The sequence below is a fragment of the Heloderma suspectum genome, chromosome 1 (genome assembly GCF_057233095.1).
Source record: "Heloderma suspectum isolate Gila_16-S chromosome 1, 16-S_ref, whole genome shotgun sequence".
NCBI classification, from domain to species: Eukaryota; Metazoa; Chordata; class Lepidosauria; order Squamata; family Helodermatidae; genus Heloderma; species Heloderma suspectum.
Window position 1 is genome coordinate 44027821 of NC_139458.1, and position 12587 is coordinate 44040407.

Below are 12587 nucleotides of genomic sequence, written 5' to 3' on the forward strand. Positions count from 1 at the left end.
TACTGCTTCACTGCCACACATAATTTGTAATTATTTTTATGCTGCCCTTCCTGCAAGTAGCTCAGGGTAGTGTACATGGTCCCCTACTCTCTTTTAATCTTCACAATAATCCAGTGAGGAATGTTAAGATGACAGATAGTGACTGGCCCAAAATCACCCAGTGAGGTTCATGACTCAGTGGAGATTAGAACCTAGGTCTCCTTGTCTGACACTTTAACTACTGTACCACACTGGCTTTCCCAATTAATACATTGAGACACAGCTTCAGGAGTGTGTGCTTCCTCGCTTAAGCCCTTGCTATCCCTGATGTACATCCCCCCTCCTTCATATTTTCAAGTAACGACCAAAAATGTGGCTTATCACTGTTAAGGCTAGCCAGGGTTTTTCTTAACCCAGGACATCATTTAAGGGGAAGTGTAGCTAGCCTTGATTGTGATTAATGTCCAGGTCAAGGAACTAGCTAATGGAAGTTTGGGGGAGAGGAAGGTTTGTTCCAGGGACATGAGGGTCTGTGGAATAGGAATGTGCATTCCCAAAACTGACTCCTGATTTGTTAACAAATGGTTATCAGGGAGCCAGCATTACATACAGTCAGGGCCAGACATATTGAAACAAGGATGTTTTGGCAGTTGGCCTCTGTTGGCCTCAACATTGAAGTTGAAAGGAAACACACCCAGATGGGAGCGAAATCAGGACTTGCAGCTGTAATTCAAGGGGTTTGACAAAAGTGGGGCACTAACCATTCAGGAAGTACAGCCAGTGGCATACACACACACCCATCGTTGGTGGCTCATAAGTAATGGAACAAACCAACATCATCTCAAATTTAACTATCGCCTTTAATACCTGGATAAAAATCCTTTGCAGTCAATGACTGCCTGAAGTCTGGAACCCATGGACATGGCCAAATGCTGAGTTTCCTCCCTCGAGATGCTTTGCCAGGCCTTTACTGCAGCTGCCTTCAGCGGCTGCTTGTTTGTGGGTCTTTCTGCCTTCAGTCTTGTCTTCAGTAAGTGAAAAGCATGCTCTATTGGGTGGAGATCAGGTGACTGACTTGGCCATTGCAGAACATCCCACTTCTTTGCCTTGAGAAACTCTTGGGTAGCTTTTGCTGTATGTTTTGGGTCATTATCCATCTGCAATATGAAGCAGCGTTCTATCAGTTTGGCAGCATTCAGCTGAATCTGAGCAGAAAGTATAGCCCTATACACTTCAGAATTCATCCTGCTGCTTTTATCAGCAGTCAGGTCATCAATAAACACCAGTGACCCGGTTCCATTGGTAGCCATACATGCCCATGCCATAACACTGCCTCCACCATGTTTGACAGATGATGTGGTATGCTTTGGATCATGAGCTGTTCCTTTCCTTCTCCATACTTTTCTCTTCCCATCATTCCGGTACAAGTTAATCTTGGTTTCATCAGTCCAAAGAATCTTATTCCAGAACTGGGCAGGCTTTTTTTAGGTGTTTGCTGGCAAAGGCTAATCTGGCCTGTCTGTTCTTGAGCGTTACCAGTGGTTTGCACCTTGTTGTGAAGCCTCTGTATTTACATTCATAAAGCCGTCTCTTGACTGAAGACGTTGACAATGACATGCCTACCTCCTCAAGAGTGTTCTTGACCTGGCTAGATGCTGTGAAAGGGTTCCTCTTCACCATGAGCAGAATTCTGCGGTCATCCACTTTAGTTGTCTTCCATGGCCTTCCAGGCCTTTTGCTGATGCTGAGCTTGCCAGTTAATTCCTTCTTTTTCAGGATGTTCCAAACTCTTTTGTGTTGGCCACTCCCCCTGTTTTTGCTATCTCTCTGATGGGTTTATGTTGTTTCCTCAGCCTAATGATGGCCACTCGCATCGATACCTCTTTGCACCTCATGTTGGGTGTTCCAGTGAACAGCTACCAAATGCAAATGTAACACTCAGAATCACATCCAGGCCTTTTATCTGCTTGATTGGTCATGGGGCACCCAGGAAACAGGCCACACCTGGCCATGCAGCTGCTTGCCAGCCATTTGTTCCACTACTTATGAGCCACCAACGATGGGTGTGTGTGCATGCCACTGGCTGTACTTCCTGAATGGTTAGTGCCCCACTTTTCTCACACCCCTTGAATTACAGCTGAAAGTCCTAACTTAGCTCCCATCTGGGTGTGTTTCCTTTCAACTTCAGTGTGGTGGTGTACAGAGGCCAACTGCCAAAACAGTTATCCTTGTTCCAATATTTCTGGCCCTGACTGTATGAAAAGACCCAACTTCTGGGGGTCTATGGGGCTAGGTGGTCTCTTGATCCCATCTATATCATCCATCATCTTGGTGGAAGTGAAGAATTTACACATGCAGGCCCCTAATGATTAGGATATGCCAAACCATAGTCAATCAAAGAATTAAAATATATCTCTTTACATTACTTTAAGTAATGTCCTTATGTAACAAGCTATCACTTTTGTAAACATGTAAATAAGGCAGTGCTGACTCATGAGCAAAGTGGGGGGCTTTTATAAGTGTCTTCCTGTGGCTTTACCTACAATTTTTTAAAAATCAATGACTGGGTTTGCATGATCACCACAGCATGTGCTGGACACCATTTTGATTATGCAAGGTGTAGAGGGTGCACGCCGTGGCTGCTTATGTCATGTGAACCTGGGTGTTGTGGGTTATGCAAGGGTTAAAAAAAAGTCAGATAACCCTAGAACAACCCAGGCTTCCTGGGTTTGTGTGACACCACAAGTCACAGCACATGCTCACCATGGCTTACATATCCAAATTGTGGCTAGCATGTGCTATGAAGCCCTGTGGTTTAATTAACCCACACCAGGTTAGCGTTACGTGCAAATCAGCCCAGTATCTTACTTAGTTAGGGATGTGCATGGACCCCCTGCTTCAACTCAGACCCCAATTCAGCTCTTTGGAAAATGGCCTGCTTCTGCTCAGGCCATTAAGAGTTTATCTGCTTCAAGCCTGAGCTGAGGTTTAGAAATCTAATGTTTCATGCTTCCCATTGACTATCATGAGAAACCCAAAAACAGCTCAAGCTTTTTTTCTCTTGGTCAAATTTGGATGACATTTGCAGGCATTGTAGCACCTCAGAAGGTGATTACACTTGCCAAAAGTCTGAGAAATAGGCACAGAACTTGCACTACGCACCTTTATATTTTGATTTTTTAGAAAGGGAGCTACCAATAACTTGTTTATTCCTGAGCAGAATTGGGCAAAAATTGCAGGGATACTTGCCCCTTCTGAGGGGATCAAGCCTGCCAAACGTCAGAATGATAGCCACATTGGTTTTTGTGGAAGAGTAGTCTTGACATTTTGAGGGGGGTACGCTTATCTCTCCCTGCTGCCACCACCCACCACCCACCATCCCATTACTTGTGGATCATTGGTCTGAAAACTACAGGCAGCCTAGCAGTGTCCCTAAGAAATAAGCCTGTCAAGAATGATAGGTGCAGCAGTTCATGTAGAAGGGAGCTCTCCAATTTTGGGTGAGGGAAAGCAATTCACTTCCCTCTCCCATGGTTTTTGGTCCATTTGCATGAAAATAGCATGCATCCTAGAGGTGTCCCCAAGCAAGAAAGCTGCCAAATTTCAGAAGGATAGGTGCAAGGGCTAGGGAATTATGTTTGCAAACCAGTCTTCATGGTGAAGACTGGTGGTGTTGGAAGAATGGCCATTGCACACTGAATGGAGCACCTGATAAAACATGATTAGAAAGTGGACCTGTCAGTCACCCGACTGCACTCCCATTGCAGCATTCAGAGAATCAAAACCAAATAAAGATGCTATTTTGTATTTATTGTGGGAAACTGGAAATCTGCACAGCGTGCATGCATATTTGAAACACAAGTAGCTGATAAAGCCTCTTTCTGGACCAGGGTTTGGTTCTGTCTGCTTCATAGGGAGCCCCACTTTGATTCAAGACCCAAGAGAACTGTACTAAAGCTGCCTGCTTCTGCTTGGGGTTTGCCTGTATGCATTGCAAACCCTATTACTTAGCAAAAAACTGAAGGATATTTAGACAAAGATCATATTCAGTTTTCATATTCAGCAATTATTAGAAAAAGAAGTTATAAATCCAGACTAAAATAGTTGAGCTTAGTTCCCATTAAAAATGTTCTCTTATGACTGCTCCAGATATGGTACAATTTCTATACGTAAAGAATATCTGTGTAGAAAATGGCATATGATGTACATGTCGATTGTCACACACAGATGTGTGTGCTTCGCTGCATGCACCCATATGATGTGCATGTATGGAAAAGCAATGGTCAGTTTCATATGCATGTGAACATAGTAAAATAAGAACAGGTGCAAGCCTTGCATGGTTCAGCCCATGAACCCAATAGGGAGGGCGGTCTAATGAAAACAACTGTTCCTCAGCCTCAGCTTCTCCATTAGTAATATAACAATAACCTGTCTCGCAGGTTTCTTTTAAGGTTTACAGGCATAATCCATATGAAGTGCTTCAGACACTCAGAAAAGCTCTATCTTCCATGAAGGAATTTTGTCATATTTTGAGCCAGCATGGTGTGGTGGTTAGGGTGTTGGACTAGGACTTGGGAGAACCAGGGTTAAATCTCCACTCAGCCATGAAACTCATTGGATGACCTTGGGCCAGTCACTGTCTCTCAGCCTAGACCACACAGGGTTACTGTGAGGATAAAATGGAGGGTAGAGAACCATACACACCACCTTGAGCTCCTTGGAGGAAAGGCAAAATATAAACAAGAGAATTGCCTAGAACTCACCCAATGCCCCTTCACGTTGCAGGGGAGAATATTGGTGGTGGTAGGCAAGTCTTTTCTACCTATCAACAATCTTCTCATTGAGGAACTTGTAACAAGCTTCCAAGGAGCCACAGGGTTCTCCAGAATACAGCTTCAAAACAACTCTTCTTGGATTTCCAGCAGAAGAAATAAGGGAAGGTTCATACAGTCTGATATTTTTTCAGACCATGCAAAGCTTCCTGTAACTGAAAGACTTCTTGAAACACATAAGTAGGTGATTTCATGAGGTGTTTTTCAACACCTGCCTTAGGGAATTTTAATTCCAACATTATGGTAGGTCCAGTTCATATGCCAAAAAATTGAGCCAACACCCACACACCCCAAGCCTTCTACTGCTCCATTTTCCCTGAACTGGGAATTACTATTTCTTACTGTTCCTTGGTACCATTAGACAAATGAGACCCAACAGAGCTTGGCATTGGCACATGCCAATGTCAGAGCTTGGCATATGCCAGAGCTTGGCACATGCGAACTGTATGTGCACCCCAGAACATAACCCAGATCTCATGGCTTCCATGGCAGATGCTCATGGATTCCTTAAGAGACAAGACAATCAGAAAGTGTTCCGTGAAGCTAGAAAGTTTGGGAAACACTGTCCTAGAAGAGACTCATCTTGTATTTACAGTTGGCTTAGACTGTATCTGTTGTCACTTCCAGTGGCTAGCCAAAGTGGAGCTTGCTGGTTGATTATCCCCATGGTTGGAGGATTGACCACAGTGGAGCTTGAATGGATGCCCACTTGTCTGAGAAGTTAACAGGAAATCTCATCACACATTGCAAAAAAAAAGAGAAAAAATCAGTATTGGTTTGTGAATAGCAACAACTGGATGAAACCAAGGAAGGAACTTTCGATAAACCTGAAGGAAATAGTAACGTACTTTGTGACAGGAACAAACAAAGTTACTATTGGACTTTATACTGTTTTCATGTATTTAGTGCTCCCAGCAACCTGGGAGCATTTCCTCTTGGAGCTTTGGCTACTGGGCGGTATACTGGGTGGTATAGAAATAAATAAACAAACAAACAAACAAACAAACATGGTTTCCTCCAGTCTGGCTCAAGCTTCCAAACTTCAGTCCAGCTCATCTGATGATGTAGGCAATGGCCATACAAAAGCTCTTGTTACAGGTCTGTAACGTGCCATCCCTGTTGTTGTTGTTCAGTCGTTCAGTTGTGTCCGACTCTTCGTGACCCCATGGACCATAGCACGCCAGGCCTTCCTGTCCTGCGCTCTCTCCCGGAGCATGCTCAAGTTCATATTCATTGCATCGGTGATGCTATCTAGCCATCTCATCCTCTGCTGTCCCCTTCTCCTTTTGTCTTCAGTCTTTCCCAGCATCAGGGTCTTTTCCAGAGAGTTTTCTCTTCGCATTAGGTGGCCAAAATATTTGAGCTTCAGCTACAGTCTCTGTCCTTCCAATGAGCAGTCAGGGTTGATTTCCTTTAGGATGGACTGATTTGACCTCCTTGCAGTCCAGGGGACTCGCAAGAGTCTTCTCCAGCACCACAGTTCGAAAGCATCAATTCTTCGGCGTTCAGCCTTCCTTATAGTCCAGCTCTCACAGCCATACGTTGCTACTGGGAAAACCATAGCTTTGATTAGACGGACCTTTGTCGGTAAGGTGATGTCTCTGCTTCTTACTATGCTGTCTAGGTTTGCCATAGCTTTCCTCCCAAGGAGCAAGCGACTTTTAATTTCATGGCTACAGTCACCGTCTGCGGTGATCTTGGAGCCCAAGAAAGTAAAATCTGTCACTGCTTCCATTTCTTCCCCTTCTATATATATGCCAGGAAGTGATGGGGCCGGATGCCATGATCTTAGTTTTTTTAATGTTGAGTTTCAAACCAGCTTTTGCACTCTCCTCTTTCACCCCTACTTTATTCCAACTCGGGTTTTTTTTAATTTACAATGCAATCTTAGGTATGTCTACTCAGCTATAAGCCCTACTTAGTTCAGTGGGACTTACTCCCATGTAAGTGTGCATAGGATTGCAGACTAAATCTCTTTTTCATTTTCTCTTTTCACTTGGCAGATTACATGGACTTTAACGTTTAGTAGTGGCGGGGTGTGTGTGTAATGCAAATTTGAATATTTTTGTGATCAAATATATGTTTATACACAGCCTCTGGGATTGGTGGATAAAAATAATCTAAATAAATAAAAGACAAATATGCTTTTGTCCTTCTTAGTTAGGGGAAGATAGTCTCAACAATCTATATTTATTCTTCTATCTATAATTCAGGTAATTTTGAAGAAAATTATAACCCTTGTGATTTTTGTTTTTGCCCCAGAATGAGGTATTTACATCAGCTGTGCAAATATTTTTGCAGTGTCTGTGGCCCTCCTTCTTTTACTTATCACTCCCTCTTCCTTCCCTCCTGCACGTTGTCTCTATAGCACCCACGCTTGCTGCCTCCTCCACAATATCTGATCAGCCTGAACAGTTTTACTGTGCTTTGGCCATAAAGGGACAGGAGAAAGAGTGCTCAGTGCTGCCATAGAACTGCGCTGTTGCGTCTCCAATTGGGAAGGGCTATCCCAGCTGTAGAAACAGCATGGCATATATGACAAACACCCCCGCCCCCAACTGGAAACAGGGCACTAGCCTGCACTGTCTTGGAGCAATACCACAGTAGTGGGGAAGGAAGGGCCAGATGCAGTTTGCCACTGAGCAGCTTGCTCAGAATCTGTTGTTGAGCAACTGAGTCACAAATAGTTCATTGGCTTTATAATGATAAGTACAGCTATTTTGGAATGGCAAAAGTGTTAGATCAAAATGGATTTGACATTGCTATTACTGAATTCTAGCCTCTTTTTGAGTTGCCTTGTGAGATCATGATGCTGATTTTCTGATTGCTTTTAGCTTGGGGGGTGAAATTTTGGATTGGCAGCATTAGCCACACTGTTAACTTGAAATATTTTGTATTTTTTTATACAGATTTACTGGAGAAGACTCTCAGGAAGGAGGAAGAAATAGGTGCTTTGCAGGTACTTTCATGCACTAGAATCTAGTGATTAGATTGTAATAACCTACTAACAGGGGGGAAGGCTGTGTAGGTCAGTGGTGTAACATATCCTCTACCGGTAGGTCAAAGGTTCTATCCCTGATACCTCAGGGAACAGGAATGGGAAGACCCCAGCGTGAAACCCTGGAAAGACAGTGCCTGTCAGGATGGACACAGTTCTGGGCTGCATGCACTCATTAGAAGACAGTTCGCCATATCCTGTCTTTTAACCTTTGCCAGTCAAATGTGTGTTTTCATAATTACGACTATCCAGAATAGTCTGTTTCATGAACCAAACGTGGTTTGACAATGATGGATCAGCAGTTAGACAGGGTGGGTGTCGGTCACTGATTGCCAGCCAATAGTTAGATAATATAGCCAACCTAACCAGCTTGTAGTATTCCCCATGCGGTTTTTACAATTTGCTGTTTGTCTGATCTACACACTCTGTAGCCACAACTGAAACTCAAACCATGTCTTCCCATGGCCTGTGGACAGCAGATCCAGCCCATCAGCAAAAATATGTCTTTCCCCACACAACCAAAGCTGTACTTAAGTGTGTCTATTTTAGAAAATCATATTTTTACATTGGTTACTTTTTGTTGATGATGCATATTCATATGTGAAAGGTACTGAGAATTGAATAAAAAAACACTTTTCTTCCATTTTTTAAAAAGTACTAATATTGTATCATGCTGGTAGACGTGTGTAAATTATATTATTGCCAAGTGCCCATCAGACTTATCTGACTGTATATTGTGGGAGAAAACTGTGGGTAGTGTTGTGTGTTTACATAAAATCTGTATAAAGGAATTCCAGTGGACTCCCCACTGCAAAACAGTGTCTTACAGTTTTCAGCCTTTTCAGTTTTGGGATCCACATCTACCCCAAGCTGCTGCATGGGGCCCACATTTTTTTGTTTTGTCTTACTATCTTTCTGTCTTTCTCATATGCTGGTATCGATAGACTTGGATGAGCCACTATTTTCTCAGCCTCAGATCTTCTCCTTCTCATCTGAAATGTGAGGATAATATCCAGTATGGACCTATCAAGAAGCATTTTTGTAAAGATAACAAGATAATGTATGTACAGCACATTGAATACTCAGAAGCGCTATGTAACTTCTATGTTCATTCTCAGCACCAGCACCACCTTTCTCCTCTTAAAAAAAAATAATCATGCAATCAACCTATGATTGTGGCATGGCCCACCATTTAAAGACCAATCATATATTTTGTTCTTCTACATATGAGTATGTATGATATCTGGCAGAAGACAGGAAGTGCTTCCTTGTAACATAATCATGAAGGGAGATTCACAGTAGGAATTTTCCTATCTCTTCCCCTTCCCCTTCTGCTAAGCTTTCTAATCTCTTAATTCCTGAGCTTAATTTCCTGACCACTATATTCTAACTGACCTTTTGATTTGAAGTGATTAGCACACACACACACAATTTAGCACTGTAATATCCTAAAACCAAACTAAATACAAAAATGGAGGACAGCTCCGGTCCTTCACATGCCGTTACCAGTACAGAGGTGAAGAAAAGGGCAGTGGGGCAGGACCGAGCAGGGATGTGTCCCCTCAGTGCAGACCAGTTGTGTCGTTGGCACTTGTGTGGCACTACTAGCTAGTTAGCCATGCTTCTGCACTGCTGACCCAGCTGCCTCTGCTGCTGTCTTGCAACACATGCTGCCAAGAAAGCCCCCTTACCCTTTGTTGCCACTCAGCAGCAGTGGCTGAGTACCACATTCTTCCCCAACCTCATCAGCTGCCAAGAAAAAATAAACTGGAACAAAGTCCCAAGGAAAAGAAATATTTTAAGTCTGCGTCTGGAGTCTCTTGAAAGGTAAATGTCCATTAATTATCATTTGAAACCAGTGCTGGACAGAAGTTATGGGGAAGAATTCTAGAAAAGAACAATTCTATGTTGTCTAAAAGGTTGACTGAATGCCCTAAAGGGTCTTTTAATCTCTGCTTTCAGTGATTGTAGACAGGATAAAATTAGCTTTGTGCTGTAATCTTTAGGGCTTGCCATGCTGCCAAAGGGTAAGCAGGGTCCTTCAGCCAATTAGGCTAGCCGTTCTCAATTTACTGCACTGTAGGATCTCAGGAGAACAGAGAGCTGAACCTAGTAAAACACAGTTTCACTTACGTTTCAGTGATCATTAAGTTTTATCTCTTTGTTTTACCAGAAATGTGCAACTTAATTTTAAACTCAAATTTATAGCAAAAGAAAACCTGCAAATAGGATGCTCTGGGAATAATTTTTGTCCCTGAGAAAATATTGAAGTCCAGCAACTGGCTGGGTTTGTGATCACTGTTTAAAACAAAAACAAATCTTCAATGGTCCTTTAATTCATTGAGATAATAAGAGCAGAGTGTCTCCATGAATTAAAGCAGGAAGTCCTTTATACGGAAGAATTAAAGCACAGGTTTCTCCTCATTATCTCCAGTACGACTCCACAGCTCAGGATAGGAAGCAGATGTGTAACCAAACCAAAAGGATAGCCTTCAGGAAAGCTCTGCTCCCTTCTGCAGGTACACCCTGCTTCTCTTCCATTTTAGCAGAAGGATAAATAGTTATTCTGACTTTTATTCTTTGACTTAATTCTGTTTATATACTGTGTCACATCAGAGCAGATCAGTCATGTATGGATCATAAGCATGCTCAGAGGCTGACAACTTATACCATAAAACACTTTAAGGATTTAGATCGGTGGTAAAGCACATACTTTGTGGTTTAATGTTCAATTCCCAGCACTTCCAGTTAACGGTTTATGTAGCAAGTGATGGGAAATACCTTTGTTGGAGTCTCCGGAGAGCTGCTGCCAGTTAAAGTAGGCAGTGCTGGGCTAGATGGACCAATGTTCTGGCTCAGTAAAAAGCAGCTTCATATGTCCACATTGGTAGTTTCAATAAGGAAGTAGTCTGATGCTATTTATAATAGTTTGGCACTGGCAGCAATGGCCAGTGGTGTTTGGTGCTGTTGGAGCAGAGGGGAAGGCTGCAGTGATAAGGAGATAAGAAAAGCTATGCTGCATCAGGCCTATATAGTCCAGCGTTCTGTTTGCACAGTGACCAGTCAAATGCCTATGGGAAGCCCACAGCAGGACATGAGTGTTACAACAAACTCCCACTCAACTGGTATACAGAGACATGCTGCCTCTGATACTAGAGGTAATTTATAGCCATCATGAATAGTAGTCTTTGATCACCTTATCCTCCACAAAGCCTCTGTCACATGGTTATTGAGTTTATTCCAACCATGGCTTCAGGTAAGCCAAGTGGCCCTGATGAATCCACCAGGCAATTTTTGTTTTTCACTGCATCTGCCCATCCCTGTGTCTGATCAGTGATTAGCCTTTTACCGCGTTCCAATACTCTCATACTTTCAGCCTGATTTTTAAATAAGCAACTATTTCTGAGTAAGCCTATGAACATTATGAGCAGGGCCAGCCCTACCACTGGACAGATTGAGGCCTCAGCTAGCAGATGCTGAGAGCAGTGGCAGCAGCCTGTGAGATGTTCTTCCCCATATGGCCGGTCCTGATCCCCCTAAACTATACTGCTGCCTGAGGGGTGGTGGTGGATACCATCCTATCAACTGCCAGTCCATTCATCTTCTGTACATGGAATGAAGAGAAGGCTCCATATTGTCCTTTGCTTCAGGCAGCAAATGTCTTACTTCCTTCTTAGGATCACGGCTTTGGCCAAAATTAGAAATGACATCTTCACTGAAGCCATGGAAACAGGACTTTGAATACTTTTGTGTTTGGGCAATTAGGGCTTGTTCCTAAAATAAAATGAAAGATTAATTTCAAGAAGGAATTGATCAAGTAATATTCTACATTTAAAGAGTCAGGTTGATTTCTACTGGGTTCTGTTAAAGTAGTCCATGTGCCATATTGCAGCTTATGCTGTCCTTAGGGAAGATCAGTAAGATAATTTTTATAGGGTATGTGTCATTTTAATTCTTCAAGTCTTTGATTATCATTTTAAAACAATGGGAAGGCTAGATCTGGTGCTAGCTATACAGGAACTATGGCATTCACTCCCCCTGCATTTTCACCATCACTGCACTTCTACTATCCAGTTCATCAGGGATAGGCTATGTGGTGCCCACAGGTTCTACTACACCCCCAGACACCTTTCTTGGTGCCCACCAAGATGCCCCACTTGCTATGGCTGGGTAAGTCTCTATGCTAGGCAAATATAGGGATGAGTCCAATAGGCAAGTCAGTTAAGCAGGCAAATGGTCAAAGCAGAGTATTACCAGGCAAGTAGGTTGTTTCCAGAAAAGAGATCTCAGGCACAGCCAAAGACAAACACAGAGAAGCAGTCAGATACAATACAAGAAGCAGAGTCAAGCAGGAGTCCAAGAGCCAGTGTGTATCGCCCCTGCAATGGGCTTTGAACTCTTAGGTTAGAAGTGCCAAGATAATGATAAATCAGATCCAGGTTTACTTACAAGGATATAATTTATTGAGTATCTTACAGCACACAGGCATACCCAATGGTTGGATCAGACAGCTTGTCTGAACCCAGAGCCATGGGGTAACATGGGTTTTATACCATACATGTTAGCAGCGAGGCAGCATGACAGCAGCAAGTGCCATCTAGCATTCATTCCCAGCATAGACTAGCCGGGCTTGGTTCTCAGCACAGCCACCTGCAGCTCAGCATAAATACATAGCTTCACTTCCCAGGCACGGCCTGATAAGGCCCTCTACTCATTAGTAAGGAATGCGCTGCGGCAGCTGTTATCGGCCCTTGACTCATCTTCATATGATCAGATGC

At 43.1% G+C, this 12587-nt stretch overlaps 1 protein-coding gene across 10 annotated transcripts in view; it reads left to right on the top strand.

The window, feature by feature from the left end:
• CEP128 (centrosomal protein 128) overlaps window positions 1-12587 on the top strand; it is a 270101-nt gene that overhangs the window by 188508 nt on the left and 69006 nt on the right. For all 10 annotated transcript variants that reach the window (XM_084841323.1, XM_084841327.1, XM_084841325.1 and 7 more), the window contains one exon: window positions 7721-7770. In XM_084841323.1, the coding sequence (XP_084697449.1) occupies window positions 7721-7770 (50 nt within the window). The remainder of the gene's footprint in view (window positions 1-7720; window positions 7771-12587) is intronic.